The sequence below is a fragment of the Carcharhinus amblyrhynchos genome, chromosome 1 (assembly GCF_965287045.1).
Source record: "Carcharhinus amblyrhynchos chromosome 1, sCarAmb.v2.hapA, whole genome shotgun sequence".
Lineage (NCBI taxonomy): Eukaryota > Metazoa > Chordata > Chondrichthyes > Carcharhiniformes > Carcharhinidae > Carcharhinus > Carcharhinus amblyrhynchos.
Window position 1 is genome coordinate 61,313,616 of NC_137324.1, and position 17,207 is coordinate 61,330,822.

At 38.2% G+C, this 17,207-nt stretch overlaps 1 protein-coding gene across 1 annotated transcript in view; it reads left to right on the plus strand.

The window, feature by feature from the left end:
- LOC145335533 (sodium channel protein type 9 subunit alpha-like) overlaps positions 1-12,016 on the plus strand; it is a 93,820-nt gene extending 81,804 nt beyond the window's left edge. Inside the window, exons 14-15 of the mRNA XM_080183763.1 lie at positions 5,723-5,993; positions 11,010-12,016. Coding sequence (XP_080039889.1) covers positions 5,723-5,993; positions 11,010-12,016 — 1,278 coding nt within the window. The remainder of the gene's footprint in view (positions 1-5,722; positions 5,994-11,009) is intronic.
- Positions 12,017-17,207: the final 5,191 nt, after the last annotated feature.

Here is a 17,207-nt window from a genome sequence, read left to right on the forward strand (position 1 = left end):
AATCCCTCCTACTATTATTTCTGCCAAAGTGGATAACCTCACACTTGCTAATATTATACTCCATCTGCCAGGTCCTCGCCCACTTGCTCAGCCTATCCAGATCCCTCTGCAGACTTTCCACACCCTCCACGCAATTCGCTTTTCCACTCATCTTCATGTCATCAGCAAATTTCGTCACCCTACACTCAGCCCACTCCTCCAGATCATCTATATAAATGGTAAATAGTTGAGGCCCCAGCACCGATCCCTGTGGCACTCCATTAGTCACCAACCGCCAACCAGAATAGCACCCATTGATACCAACTCTCTGCTTCCTATTAGACAACCAATCCTCTGTCCATGCTAACACCTTACCCCCAACTCCGTGCACCCTAACCTTCTATAGCAACCTTTTATGAGTCACCTTATCAAACGCCTTTTGGAAATCCAAAAACACCACATCCACTGGTTCCCCTCTGTCTACCACACCAGCCACATCCTCATAGAAATCCAATAAATTTGTCAAACACGACTTCCCCTTAACGAATCCGTGCTGCGTCTGCTCGATCAAACCATTCTTTTCTAGGTGCCTCGCTATTTCTTTTTTGATGACAGATTCTAGCAATGTGATTGACTCTCAACTGCCCTCAGGCAACTAGGGATGGACAATAAATGCTGGCCAGCCAGCAATGCCCGTGTCCCATGAATGAATAAAAAATAATAAAGTCAAGGACCACATACGTTTTTTTTCCTCAGCTTGTCCTGCCACCTTTAAACATTTGTGCACATACACCAACACAGGTTTCCCTGTTCCTGAACAAGACAATTATAAGTTCTAAACAAGACAATTTTAAAGGTGTAGGAACAGGGAAACCTGCACCCTCTTTAAAATTGTACCATTTAGAAATATAATTATCAATAGAAATAGATCAAACCAAAGACCAAAGTAACCATGTGTGTGGCTTCCTAGAGATGAATATTTGTTCTCATCAAAGAACAGATCACTGGGCTGAGAATAATTATCATATATTCTGTGGGGCCTAACTTTGTCTCCACAATGATCATTGCTGCCTCAGAAGAGGGAGAGTCATGACCTCAATTGCTCCTCCCACAGCCTCATTAGAGGTCACGATCCACGGTTTGGAAACTGTGGATAGTACATGCTGCAACATTCAAGAAGACTACATTGTCCTGGTTGGTGGCAAGATTCTCAAGTATTTTACAGCTGTCCCTATCAAGTTGAATAAGTATTTCACTGCATTCCTGCCGATTTATTTAATGTTGTTTGGCTTTGAAGGGGGAGAGATCACTTGTGTATTGCTTGTCACAAAGTATGCCGTCTTTAACCTACTCTTATAGCCATGTTGTTGATAAAGCTGATCCAGTTAAGCTACTGATCAGTAGCAACCACTGATGGTGACAGACTTGGTGTTGGCAGTTCCATTAAGGATGACAGGAAAGTAGTTGAGTCTCTTGTTGGAGATATTCACTGCCTGGCATGAATGCTACCTGTCACTTGTTTGTGTCCTACTGCATTGGCTGTTTCATTATTGGATAAAGTTCTGAAAGGGATGAAACAGTGTAGAATTGTGATCCACCCTACTTCAACCTTATGATAGAAACAATATCATTGATGAAGCACCCAGAAGATGGGTAATGGTGAAGAACTAATGCAGCAATGTCCTGAACAAATATTTAAGAATGCAGACAAGATTGTTTTCCCTGATCAGAGGTATAGCTTACTTGTGCTAACCCACAGTAACTCTATGGGGGTACTGACAACAAAATGATGTTACCATTATGGTCTAAATTTCCAGAAAACAATGTTCACTGGCTCCTGACTTCCCACATTACCTAGTGTTAAAACCCAAAGCCTATGAAATATTGTGTTTGCCTATCACACAATAATGATACACTTGCTGGGATAGAAATTAATCCAGGCTCAGTTTTGCAAGTAGCAAGAAACTCAGCACTGATGAAAAATAGTCTTCAGGCCTGAAGAGCAGCTGATGCTAGTTGCAAATCCACAAACAGTTCATCTGACTGAAGAAACCATTTTCAGAGTGCCTTCTTCATTGGCAGTCTACCAGTAAGTTTGTGATTGAATGTTCCACCAGCTCCTGGCTCCACAGGAAGATGTTTCTTAGGAACAACATTACTGATCTGCTGAGGAATATCAATGAATAACTTGTCTAAGATGTTCTTCAGCAAGTATTATTCTGTTAATATACAATTGTCAGTTTTAGGCATCCACTCCCATGAACCTTGTAATAGGAAGAACATCTGCTAATGTTGGTCACTGGCAGACCCACTGCTGAATTGATATGAAAAGCGGGCACAGTGCATACCAATTTCTATTCTCTAGTTCCAAGACTCAGCACACCATTGGTCCAACATTAGTGGAATTGAAGGGTTGTGAATTAAGTCAAGAACTAGGTATGCTGGGTTCCAACCTTGTTCTGGAGTTTCCAATGTTAATGAGACAAACTCCTACGAAGTCTATCATTGCCTAGTGCTGGCACCTGTGAGGCACATACCTGGCATAGTTGCTTGTCATGCAAATATTTAGCCTCAAGATTATTATGTCAATGAAATATGTAGAGTTTTACATCAGTTATAAGAGGAAATGAGCACTATTGAACTGTGGAAAGATACCAAATTAAAGAAACTATGAATACCATTGAAAAAATACATTTTATTGAAGGTTTTTGTGTTGCATTCATCAGGACAATCACATGAATACCAGTGTCAGGAAAAACTACTACTTTATACTAAATGAGAAGAATGTGCTAATTGGGTAGCAAGTGAATGCTGATTGGTAGAGACATTGCCATGAAAAATGTACCAATTACTGGTGATTGATGGTTAATTGCCAAGCATTGTTTAAAAATTTAATTCAAGCTACCTGGTTTACTGTTTCAGGCAATGCTTGGCAGTTAACTGTCAGTCACCATTAATTCTATGCAATGCCTCTGCCGATTGGTATCCACTTGCCAACCAATCAGCACTCTGTTCTCATATAATTATTTTTTCCCATGACATTGATGTTCTGGCGACTGTCCTGAAGAATGAAAAATGAAAAGCTTTGACAAAGTGCCTTTTCTCAGTAATACTCAAGGTCTGTACTACCAAAGAAACTTTTAAATTAATTAATACAAACAAATGTTCTATTTGGCAATATGGGTAATGTTTCTGAGTATATTGGGATGGAATTGTTGTGGGTATTCTCCCAGCTGTGAAGCTTAACTTTGGTGAATGACTGCAGAAACTTTTGAGAAATGGCATAAATGTATTAACATTCTTTGGAAATTTCTCAAGTTTCTGACAAAGCCACATTGAACACCAGAAGAACCTTCACATAAAGTTATGGCATTATGTTCAGAAGAATCCAAGAACCAAGTACCCAAGGGCAGCAGGGTGACCCAATGGTTAGCACTGCTGCCTCACAGTGCCAGGGATGCTGATTCAAATCTGACTTTGGGTCACTGTCAGTGTGGAGTTTGCACTTTCTCCCCATGTCTGTGTGAGTTCCTCTGGGTGCTCCAGTTTACTCCCGCATTCCGAAGATGTGCAGGTTAAGTGATTGGTCATGGTAAGTTGGCCCTTAATGTCCCAAGATGTGTAGGTTGGATGGATCAGCTATGGTAAAATGCATGGGTTTCCAGGGGGAGAGCGGGAGAGAGGGCCTGGGTAATATGTTCTGTCAGAGAGTCAGAGCAGACTCAACAGGCCAAATGGCCTCGTTCCGCACTGTAGGGATTCAGTGATGCTATGATTTTATGATAACTGTTATCTTGTGATACAATGCCTGCTGGGTGGCATTTCTGCGTCATCCTTTTAATTGTTTCAGCTAGGTCTGCTACAAATAGTAATCACTGTGACAAAGAATTGGAATATATCACATACTATCACATAATTCTTTGATAGATAAATTGAATACAAAATCTACAGGACCACCAAACCAACACTCAGATTATAAATGAACAGAATGTTATTTCACATAGAATAATAAAATGTATATTATTTGACTTATCAAAACAATAATGGCACATCTCCATAAATATTTCTTCACATTTATTGAACCATGAACATGGATGTTCCCTTTTCATGTGCTGAAATGCTACTGTAGAGTTTCTGGCTTAGATCAGCTGTTTAGAATTTGGCTGTAGACTAACCAATATAAACCATACCTGAAAATTCTAGACCATTGTAGGAGGATCACAAAGAGTGAGTGGTACTGATTCCTATCACAATCTCAACTAATGTCTTTTGTGCCAAACTCAGGTATCAATCAAAGAATCTTTAGCCCAGACTGGGCATTGATGTAAACACTAATGGCCTGAAACTACCTGTGAAGAAATCAATGCAAAAAGAGGCAACTTGGCCAACCATGTCTGCACCAGTTCTTCAAATGAGCAACACACCTAGTTCAATTTTCTTGCCTTCTCCTCGTAACTCTGCACATTCTTTCTTTTTAGATAGGAGTTAAATTCCCATCTGCATTATTCAGTTGAAACTGTCTCCACCATACTCCCAAGTAGAGCATTCCCGACCTTAACCACTTGCTGCATGAAAAGGTTTTCCTCACACGGGCTTTTTTTTTACTCATTACTTTAAATCTGTGCCCTATGGTTCTCAATCATGTCACAAACGGAAATAGTTTCTTCCTATCTATTGTGTTCCAACTCCTCATGATTTTGAATACCTCTATCAAATCTCTTCTTTCTTTAAGGAAAATGATCTTAACTTCCCCAATCTATCTTCATTGCTAAAGTTCCTCGATCCAGAAACAATTCTCAGGAATCTTTTCTGAATTCTCTCCAATGCCTTCACAATCCTTTCTGACGTATGGTACCCAGAACTGGACACAGTATTCGAGCTGAGACTTAACTAATCACTTATGCAAGTTCAACATAACTGCTTTGCTCTTGTGCTCTATGCCCCGATTAATCTAATGCAGGATACTGTATGCTTTACCATACAAGCACTCAACCTGTCCTGCCACCTTTAATAACTTATACATATATGCATCCATGTTCCTTTGCTCCTGCACCTCCTTTATGTTGTATTGTCTCTGCTTGTTCTTTCCATCAAAATTAATAATTTCACAGTTCTTCAAATTGAACTTCATCTGCCACCTAGCCATACATCTCACCACCTTATCTATGTCTTTTTGAAATTCTACACTATTGTCCTCATAGTTCACAATACTTCTGAATTTTGTATCATCTGCAAACTTTGAAATTGTGCACTGTACACCAAGGTCTACTTCATTTACATTCTTATCAAGAAAAGCAAGTAATTTAGCTCAATGGCTAAATGGCTAGTGCATCATTCAAAATACTGGCAACAGCAGTGGTTCATTTCCCATTTTAGCAGGGATGGACTTGGGGATCTGTCTCCTTTCCCTGCCCCTAAGAATGGAAAGCAATGGCAAACCATCACTGACAAAAACTGCAAAGACAATCACTCAGAATAAAGCATCAGCAGACAATCAACCAAGAACCTATCTCTAGGCCGAGTACTCGTGAATGAATAAATTTACTTTCCTGTACAGAGCAGAAAAGAGTATTATCAGATGGAAAAATTGCCTTTTACTTGCTTGTGAATTTTTCTTTGTTCTTGATCTAATGTCAGATAAAATTTAATTAGATTGCAATTATTACAAACCAAAAATTGTTATAAATATATAACATACATTCATGTGATATTTTGTTCATTTTTGTTTATTTCTCTTCCCTAGAATAAGATACTTTACAGGTTCTACAGGCTGGTGAGCCATAAATGGTTTGAACCAATAACCATTGCTTTAATAACAATGAATGTGCTGGTGATGGCTTGTGATCATTATGGGCAGACGAAATTGTTCGCCTTAGTTTTAAATTGGTTCAACCTAATATTTGCAGCAATATTTACAGTTGAAGCTATTTTAAAACTATTAGGCCAACGCCAATACTATTTCACTCAAGCTTGGAATGTCTTTGATTTCCTAGTCGTCGTTCTATCCCTTGTAGGTAAGTCCCAATTTACTCTTGTTCCTTTTGATTTCATAAAAATCGCTTTTAGGGAAAGATTGCTTAGGGGAGGGAAGGAGAAACAACTTAGAGGAGACAGACTCAAGTACAGTACTAGCTGAAACAAGCAACTAGAAACCTAAAATCAATCCATGAAGATTGACATAGGATGGATCTACATCCCCTCCGCACCAAATATGCAAATAACATTGAAGGCAGTTTCTTCATGATTAATTTGTTTAAATGAGCAAAGTTTGTCTTTTTCTAAAAGCAGGGGGAAAACTATTGAATCTTGTTAGTTATTTGCAAGATTAATTTTGTAAAGTGTTAGTTTCACAATAATATTGGAAGGGCTTGTCTTGAAACCTTGCATTGAGTAGCCACTTCCATGCATTGAGTATTCTGTAATGTGCAGGGAGCTATCTTTCATGATCAAGCATCACTGGATCAAGCCCAAGATGGGGTGCAATGCTTTATCTTGTCAGCTTGGATTTTATTTGTCTCTCCTACGGGACCATGAGTTGGATTTAATTGGATTTTGAATTTGGTTTTTGGAGCAAGAAATGGATTTGAGTTTACCTGGTCCATTCTGAGTATTGGCTTTGTAACTTTAAGGATTGAGTAAAACATTTTTAAAAAGCTGGCCACAGATGTTTTCTTCAAATGGCATTATTTTTGTTTTGCATGATGCAAAATAGGATTGTTAATGTTGTAGATTAAAGGCAACTTTATTTGAAGAAAAATAACCTGATCAATTAAAACATAAATTTGCACCACTATAATGGTCATATTATAGAATTAATTTTTGAATCATGTTCTTAGCAGGAGTTTTGCCTGTTGGGAGCAAATTTAGTCACATTGCAAGACTAATTTTCTGCCCATCCATTTAAATGGTTGCAAATTCATGTGCACTAATGCCTATAATTCTTGCAGATACTACTGGAGGGCAGGGCTCTTTGTTAGAAGCATAAAATTGAAATGATAAAGTACTCCTTGCACCTCTCATATTGCATTGAAAGATGGATGTTGATAATTTTGTAAATTACAATCAATCACTTAACATTTTCTGTATCGTTCAATTGAAGCGGACCTTAGCTGGATGAGGTCTGATTGGGTCTAATCCTTGAACATTATTTGCACTACAATGATTCCCAATCACGAAAATCTTCATAATAGCAATCAAAAATTGTAAATCAAATAAAATTTTGAATATTGTTCCAAAATCAAGCCCCATTGCACCCATGCCTCAACTTCATGACATCATTCCTGTTCATTGTTATAACACCTGCTGACTTCGCTTGGAGAATAATAAACAATTTGGATGAATTAATGAAATTCAACAGCTTATAATGAACATAATTTCTGAGGTAGAGGCAAAATACTACAGATACTGAAATCTGAAACAAAAACAAAAATTGCTGGAGAAACTCAGCAAGGCTGACAGCATTTGTGGAGAGACAATCGAGCCAACATTTTGAGTCTGGATGATCCTTCGTCAGAGCTCAAAAGAGTACAACTCTGATGAAGCGTCATCCAGATATTAAATATTGGCGCTATAATCCCTTAGTCCCTTAATAAATCAATTTCCAAGTTAACAATGATAAAGAACTGATCAAAAATTTTTCACGTAACACTTGGCCATTCTGGAGCCAAAGATTTCTGGAGCATTATATGGTGTTCTTGAGAGAGCCTCTGCTGTGTTTATGTACTTTGTTAAAGGAATTTCCCTGCAGGTGCCATTGAGGAGCTATGTACCTCAGGTGGAGTTGAAGTTCTGCATTGCAGCTAAAGGCCAATGTGAGGGTACAGATTGTGGGTTCATACTTGGCACTTGGGAGGGCCATGCATTGAAGACATAAGAAATTGCTGTTGTTCAACATCTTGCTGCTCTTCCTCAATCATGTTGAATCTTTTGCTCCGTGCTGTCTGTTCTAATTCTGATTCCCATGGCAGATATCCCAGGGTTGTTGCTTGCAGCATGTAAAGTAGGTGCTACAGTACAGTGGTTAGGGGATGGATCCTGTCTCTGACCCATTTTTTATTGTTCCTCAGGCAGTCTTACAGGAAGTGTCAATTTACAATAACTGCAATACAATCCGACAAATTCATTTCAGTAGGCAGAATGCAATCCAGCAGTGCTAGCTAAGTTGCCTATTGGCTGGATCCATTATTCCCAACAGGAAGAAAAAGATGCAAGAATAGATACTGACCTATAGTGTCAAGATGACCAATGTTAACTATTTAATACTCCAAATTAACATAGAAACCAGAAGCTGGAGTAGGCCATTCTGCCTACTTTGCCATTCATTTTGATCTTGGCTGATAATTGAATTCAATATTCTGACCACCCCGCCCCCACCATTCCCCTATATCCCTTAATCCCTTTAAAATTTATTGTTTTGACACTACTACCCATCCTAGTTTGGAGCAGCAGTGGTATTTGCAAGTTTAACCAATTTGCACAGTTTAAAAGCTCAATTCATTGCTGGAAATTAAAAATACTAGTGATCCTAACAATGACTCTTGCCACACTTTAGTCAGTATGTATCTGCAGGCAATATGACTGTCCTAACCAATAATCATTGTTATCTACCCGACCTTTCGAAGAAGAATCGGGGAAGAATTGGCCCTGTTGTCCTGGCCAATATTTACCCCTCAGCTAATATCTTGAAAACAGATTATCTGCCTCCTTCACTTTTGCTGGGTCAAAACCCTGGAACTCTCTTCCCAACTACATTTTGGGTGTTCCTGCACCATGAGGACAGCAGCAGCTCTTTTCAAGAGCAATTAAGATGGGCAACAAGTGCTGGCTTTATCAGCTACTCCCACATCTCATGAATGAATAAATCAGCTGCAATGTTTCTTATTAGACAACAGCAGCTACAATTCAAAAGTGTTTAACTGACTTATAACATGTTGGGGCATCTTGAAACAAAAATTGTGTTATATAAATGCAAATCTTTCACTGAATTCCTACAACTTTGATCTTAATAAATAATGTCTCATATGTACATTTAATAACTACTTTCTTAATGTCTAGGTGCACTGTAAATTTACCATCTTTGTTTTGGATTGTTAATTCCTGACAAATCAGGGCATTTAGTCAGTCTGCAGTTTCCCCACCTAAAGCCATGGTACCTGTTGTTTGCCAGGTTGTTGTAGTACAGAAAGTCCTTAGGAATCCTCCTACAAATCAATTCCATTATTTTACATAGAAATGAAGTAAGACCAATGGATATATGTAACTGCTTATGCCTAATTAGTCAGCACATTAACCTATTGATTTATCACCACATTAACCTTTGATTTCAATTATAATTGTTGTTAGTGCCTCACTAATATCCTCACCAGTCACTCTCAGCAATCTTGGGTGTCATTGATATTGAGGTCTTAAATATGCTATTCCTTTCCTGTTACAATTTTTGGTGTGGTCTTTTGTTAATCAAATTTTGAGTACTCCCAATAACCCATAACAATCTATTTCTGCTTTTGACCAATCCTCTATAAAAGCTACAAAAAAATTTATACTGCAATTACAGAAGTGAAGTGCTCTAAAATAAAGAAAACTTTCAAATAATTCTATTCAGTCCTAATTTTTAGAACTTGTATCATTTCCCCCACGTCAAAAGCATATTACATCCATCTTTCATCATAAACAAATTCAAAGCAATAATGTAACTAACAGCCTTTTTAAGACATGAAAGAAGTTTGCTTTGATGTTTTAGTAGATAAGATGAAAACTTTGATTCTAGCCTTGGTTATATATGTAATGATATGAAATTAACTGTGAATATGTTTGACTCATCAGATGGGCAGTTGGTGTAATGTTAATAATTATTAAGATATGTGCGATTTTTAAGAAGATAAATCTATTTTCATAATAACACAGGTGGATATGATCACTCTGTAGTGTGCAAGGAATTAACTTTAGTCTTTGTACTGGTCCTCATTATATCTCTCTACAAAGCAAAAAAATTTAAGGGAACAGAGTAGTTATTATAAAAGCAAAATATTATGGATCTTGGAAATCTGAAATAAAAACGAAAAGTGTTGGGAAAATGCTCAGCAGGTCTGGGAGCAAATGTGGAGAAAGAAACCCAGTTAACGTTTCGAGTCCAATGTGATTCTTCATCGAAACAGTTAACCACTTTCTGTGACATTTGAAATTTACTCCAGTGTGAATACTGTTTAAAAGTCTTTATTTCACATCATGGCATTATGTTTAGAATTACATCCAATATAAAAATAGGATTATAAAGACATGAAAACACGTCCATGATTCATTGTAGTGTTTATATATTCGCAAATGATTTTAGTAAGATGCATTATGTTGGAATGAAGTAAAGTCAATTACAAATGCAGAGTCATTTCATGAAACAGCAGGATGAATAGTCAGCTGAAGGATATTGGGCGGCGGATAATGAAGTGAAAAAGTGTGGTATTGTACAGTGCGACTAACAATCATTTAACAAGCGATATCTTAAAAACGTTAAGAACAAAACTGTTGGAAGCGCTTCTTTTTCAAAAATAACGTTTTTCAACTGCACCCCGCAACAAAAATCCTCAGATATGGTTTTCTTCGTTTTAGTTCCACTAACCAATGTTCAATATTGCAAATTCCGAAGGCGCTCTGCTGTCCTGAACTGGTTCACATTCGGCTGATTAGTTTGTGCGTCTTTTTAATGCAGGGTCATCTAGGAACTGGGGGTTTTCGCTAAAAAAAAACTTTTGTTTTCAACATTACAATCGCTCTGTTAGACAGCTGCAGAATGTGCATCCATTTTTTTCTCAATTTAACAGTCCAAAGATAAGGAAGAGCAGCTTGCATCCGTAAACTATATTTGTGTGTGTGCGCGCCACTCTTCGACCAGGATGTTAATTTGGGGGATCGGTTTGTTCGGATGGAGTCAACTCTAATGTAATGCGGATTGAGAACTCAAGTGGGTGTTTAAGATAACTGGGTGTTTAACCGCCCTGTCTTTTGTACTGATAATTTTGCTGTGCTCATTCCTTCAGGAATTTTGTTGGACTCATCCGCATCCAAAAAGCAAGGCGTTTCACCCACTATTTTACGAGTGTTCCGGATTGTAAGACTGGCGCGATTGTTGAGATTGGTCAGGTCTTTAAAGGGGATTCGCAAGCTGCTGTTCACGTTGGTGATATCGATCCCGGCTCTCTTCAACATTGGACTGCTCCTGGGCCTGGTCATGTTCATCTATTCCATCTTGGGGATGAGTTTGTTCCGGGACCTTCCCAGACACTCCCCAATAAACGACATGGTGAATTTCGAAACCTTTGGGAACAGCATGATGCTTCTGTTCAGGCTGACCACAGCCGCCGCCTGGAATGAGATTCTCCACGTGATGATCAACTCTCCTGTGCAGCGCCAGTTTGTGTCATTCACTTACATGACCTCGTACATCGTGGTCGCCTATATCGTCATCATCAACATGTACGTGGCTGTCATCTTAGAAAACTTCCATGAAGCCCAGGAGCAAGAACTGGCTGGAGTGACTGATGAAGATGTCGACATGTTTTACGAGGTCTGGAGTAACTACGACGTGAAGGCGACACAGTTCATCACATATGATCAGCTCTCTGATTTCCTCAATGAACTCAAATCCCCTCTGCGAATACCAAAGCCCAACGCGGTGAAAATAGCAGCCCTCAACCTCCCGCTGACCAACGGCAACATGCTGCACTGTCTGGACGTGCTGGAAGCTCTCAGTGCGGTGATCGTTGGGAAAGTGACAGAGTCAGAGCCCCTCACTAAGCTGAGTGGGGAAGTTTTTAAAATGTCCATGAAGGTATTCCCCATCCGTAGCACCATGGAGACGATCACAACCACCTTGATGATTCGAAAGGAGTTCAAGGCTGCCTTGACCATCCAGAAAGCGTTTCGCAAGTGGAAACTCCGGCAGTACCACACCACAGCCAAAATGAAACTTGAAAGATCTTACAGCTCCTTGAGAAAATCGCTACGAAGTCTACGTTCCAGCAGACCGAACTCGCCTTTGACATGATCTTCACCTGACTTACTGTGGTAAAGTGAAGCCCTTCACACTATATGGGTATCTTTGGTGATTTTTTTAAAAAAAGAACCTTTGACAGGGTTACATTGGTCACCGTTACGTTTGTTAATCCAACATTTTTACATTCCATTGGTGGCATTGTTATGCATGAATTTGACTTTATAACCTAATTATTCCGTTTATTTGGGAAAAGTTCATCTATGACAATGGAACTGGTTCATCAATGGCGCTGGCAGTATCAACAGAGTGAAACTCATCTAGCTGCTGTGTCATGGACAAGAATGCTCTCGGGGAGACGGCAATTAGTTACGATCAACAAATATTAATACACTATCAATGAAAAGGTCAAATAGATGTCAGCGCCATAGCCGAAGTGTGTGTGTTGTAGTGCATTAAACGCAAATATGTCACAGTGCGCTTGGCATGGCGCAAAGAGGCTTCCTGTGCTTCAAGAACGCGACAGTTCTACACGTCAGTGAAACATTTATTGGATTACCTTTTACAGTGCTAATGCTAGAATCCCATCGTAGTGCAAAATATCCGTCAGGTAGCGAGAATGCTTGACCGTTGACGATGATTTTGAATGGTAAAGCATTGATCGCAGTTCAAGTGCTAAATTCTCCCTCAGTGTACCCGAGCAGGCGCCAGAGTGTGGCGACTAGGGGATTTTTCACAGTAACTTCTTTGCAGTGTTAATGTAAGCCTACTTGTGACTAATTAATAATTAAAAATTAAATAAAGTGCCTTGTGTTGTACGTCCTGTACCATTTAGTCGCTTAACCGTATTTCCCTACTTGGCATTTCACAGATGATTCCAACTTGAGCTTCAAGTTCGAGTTTTTGAAAATGTTAGTTTAGGTCAGATTTGTGTGTGTCACAATGGTCACTTTTGTAATATTGAGATGCTTTCTGATAGCTTATTTCTCTTTGTAAATAAGAGCAATGCTGCCGAAAAGAGAGACACGCTGCTAAAGTTTTTCATCGTGCACTCATCAGGACAAATGCAAGAATGCCAAATTTCTGATAATTACAATTTATACTTCAGGAGAAAGGATGCTGATCAGTTGGCAAGTCAACTCTGATTGGTGGAGGCATTGCCATGGAGAACATTGCCAAGGCAACAATAGGCTTCTCAAGGTCCCCAGTGATTCAAAAAAAGGTGCAAGGCTTGAATATATTTATTTTATTTGCACAAAAAGAGGCCCCTGTGTGTGAATGTATATTCCTTCTAGTGAACATAAATGAGCCATACTATGAGAGCAAATGATTATCTTTAGCACATTGCTGGTTTAGCTATTATCACACTCAGGGTTTTTCAGTAAGTAATTCCCAATTGCACAATCACATCGAACAGTAGATGTTTTGTTTGGATTTTGAAAGCATAGCCTGGTTGAATACAGTCTGTACTCTGCTTTCTATGAACTGAAGAAAGAACATACTGTTTGATTCAATCAGCCAATGACTGGAATATATGGTTTATGTATCTGGCATTAAACTGGCATTGAAATTCATTGACAATGTTGTTCAATTGTGTGATTCTGCAATTTTGACAGCACTTACTTAAAAATTTTGAGTGTGTTAATGGCTGCAATAACTAAGATAATCAATTCTGCTCATAATGTAGTTCATTTATCCTTGTTAGAAACAACATATATTAAACAGGAACTTGTTTTGTACAAACAAAGAAATATGTTCAAGCCTTGCACATTTGAATGGCATAGAAACTTGGGAGTTTATAGTTCCTAGTTGCTTTTGCCATGGCAACACTTTGGCCAATTGAAATCAACTTTCCAACCAACGAGCATACTTTTCACCTGGAGAATAAATTATTGTGACGATCTGAAATTTGGCATTCTTGTATTTGTCCTGATGAGTTTAAGGTTCAACGCTTCAGCAACATGTCTCTCTTGTCAGTAATTTTCAAGTTTTATATTACCAAGCGATTGTAAGAGTAATATTGAATGAGTACCTGAGTGGTAAACGATTAGGTCCGTGACAGGTTCTGTAGCTGCAGTATTATATATGTATTTGTAATGTCTTTGTATATATTTGAATAAAGCAAGGCTAAGTATTAAGTTTCTTTTCCTCCATCTCACCTCCCATCAAAAACACTGAAAAGCCAACCCTTCGATGATAATAATTACATGCAAGATCACTGGTTTATAATGAATGAAAAAAAAATCAAGTTTTGTTTTTATAATGTGGGATTACAGGTGAAATTTACTGGTTGTATTCCGAGATTCGATCAATTTTTCCATGTGACGGGAAAGGGGCGATGCCTAGTGTATGTGGAGCGATCATTTTGCTCATTATGAAGATTATTGCGCTAAATTGGCTGAATGTCTATTTATTTCATCATTAAGCAGGATTCTTCGATTGTACCAGTGATTGCGTTCCATGAAACCAACTGCCCAAGCCGATGGCTTCCTTTATGTGTGATTGCAATAAGGTCTATATCGTCTGTGTTGCAGTCGAACCTTTGTATATCTGATGAGCCTGGTCTGGGTTGCTTTCCTTCCATCTGATTGATCTATTGCATAATTGGTGTGTTGCGTTCCGGCAATGTTCATGATCTGTTTGCTGAAGCCACTGATGGAGCCTTGGCTCCATGATTTAATGGACCGTTCGCTTGTATCTTCGCTGAAGTCATAATCGCTGTTTTAAATATCACACATTAAAAAAATGATGATTCTTAAAGACAGGGGGCCAAGAAATGTATCGAGGATTAATAAAAGCAGCAACTTGAATTCATATAGCGCCTTTAAGGCGCCCAAGGAGGGCTATCAAATAAAAGTTGACGTTATTAGTTTCTGTGGCATTGTAAGTACATAGCATTTCAGTGGAAATGCATAGGAATGAGAGCGCATATGCTTATGAAGCAATTGAAAGGATCATAATTGTAAAAACTGAAGGCTACCAGAAAACTATATCCAGTTTTCTGTTAACAGCTAGACAATGGCCAATCAGTTCCTTTAGGTCCTGACTTCCCTCATCAATTGCTACCAAATCACATTTCTGCTCTTGCAGATGCAGTTATTGTATTTCAACTGGAGGACTCAGAATCTGTGGCACTAAAGTCAATTAATGACAAATATAAAGTTAGTGATTGTATTCATTTACACATTAAAGTCAGCATTGTTGAATTGTTAACTTAATAAATAGAACAATACAGGCACTAAATAAAATTAAACTGTGTTGCTCGGTTAATATATTTTACATTTTTTTTGCATATAGCAAAATAATACAATTTCTGTTGGGCTTTCGGTCAACCTTATCTATTGACAATGGTCATATTAAACAGTCAGGACTACTGATAATTCACAAAACGGTAGTCTTACCTTTCCCCTTTAATGCACCTGAGTATTCTACTGATCGCATTAATGAATGGAATGTAATAAATTCCAATTTAGACCAGAATTTTTAAAAATACTCGCTGAACCTAACGCTATCAATTCTGTTTGTCCGTTTTCTGTTTTAAAAAGAATCCTTAATAAGATATTTGAAAGTAGGAAATGTAGTGATCCTCTCGATGCGCACTAATCACCAACGCTTTTACATAAGCTGTGAACGTTCAATAATATGTTTTCAAGAACTAAATAAAGTTTTTATGTACCTAACTATTGACTCTTTTGGGATGCTTCTGAGTCTGGAAGACGACAAATTCAATAAAATTGGATGTTAGACCAAAGAATTTGTAATTTGCAGCACTGCTAATTTATTCTGCATCTGAGTGAATTAAATTACATCTTCACGCTGAAGTTGAAATAAATGTACTGGGTGGGGTGCTTTCCAAGAGCCGTATCATTTTTCGACTGGTGACCATTCATTAATATCAGACAAGTGCGTCACTTTTAGTTATAATACTTATTCCTTCTCCAGATCAGGCAAAATCAATTGTTTGATACCCTGTTTGAAATCTTCATGGACATGTTCATTTCATACATTCTCACTTTGCCATTACAGGACAATTCAGGTACGCAAAAACAAACATTAGTCATTTCATACCTGTCAATATCTGTAAAACGAAAAGATTCCGATGTCAGGACCGATCTCTCTCACTCACACACAAGAACCGTTTTTGCAGATGCGAACTGACCTGCCGTGTTTTTTTCCGACATTTCCTGTATTTATGAACCGTTTCTGATATTTGCGTTTTGCTTTTTTTTAATGGATGATTCAATATTGAGTAAGAAATGTTTCATTGTGAATATATATGAATAAAGATCTCCCTGCAATCTTTCAAGTCATTGGCTTTCGACGAACACAAACTGACACGTTTTGCGTTTACCTCCGAGAGACAGACAAAACAAAATCGTTGCTTTCAATTCAATTTTAAATACTATCCAATGATTAAATGCCAAAACTTCTCATTGTTGATAGAATGTTATTTCTATGCATCAAATTAGTAGTTAAATAACAACGCACGGCCGAATAAGGCGAATTTGTTTAAAGTTGACGACGAATAAGAATGGATAAAATATGTAGTATTGGGATCTTGGCATGAACGAAACTGTGTTGCGCATGGATAGGAACTCATGTTATCAGCATTGATTAGGCTTATGTTGCTTGATTGTATTTGAGCATCTGTGGGTAGATTTATATACTTTAACTTAGATGGTTAATACATTGATAAATTATACCGTTTTCGTATCAAAACAAAATCGAATTGCACAAGAAAGAAAACTCATTCGGCATGCGGAATGATTTATTATCCACAGATACAAGGCACCGGATGTAGAGTTATGAATACCTCTGGACTGCGCATTAATTGTTTTTAAATATTGTGCTGGAACTATGCGTTTATCAAGATATCTTTAGGATTGAAATAATGGATTGCCTTGAAGCTTTGGATTGCCATATTAAAATATTGCTAGTTGTATGAAATGATCACGTTGACTGAAAATTCCTGATTGTTCGGGTGCATCATGTAAATCATTAACATTCAGAAAAGTTACTTCAAGTACCTGCCGGGTTCTGGAAGTAACTGTCAGCCACATCAGGAACGTGAGTGAGCACATGCAACTTTTGTCCTGCAGAGGTCTCACTTTAGTTTTTCACCGGACCTGTGCAGGAACTGCATTTCACAGTCTCCTCTTTCTCATCTTTCTAAGTTTCTGTCCTCGCCGTTTCCTTTTCTCTCCCGGTATTTTATCTCCTGATATTATCTCGCTTCGTTATGTTC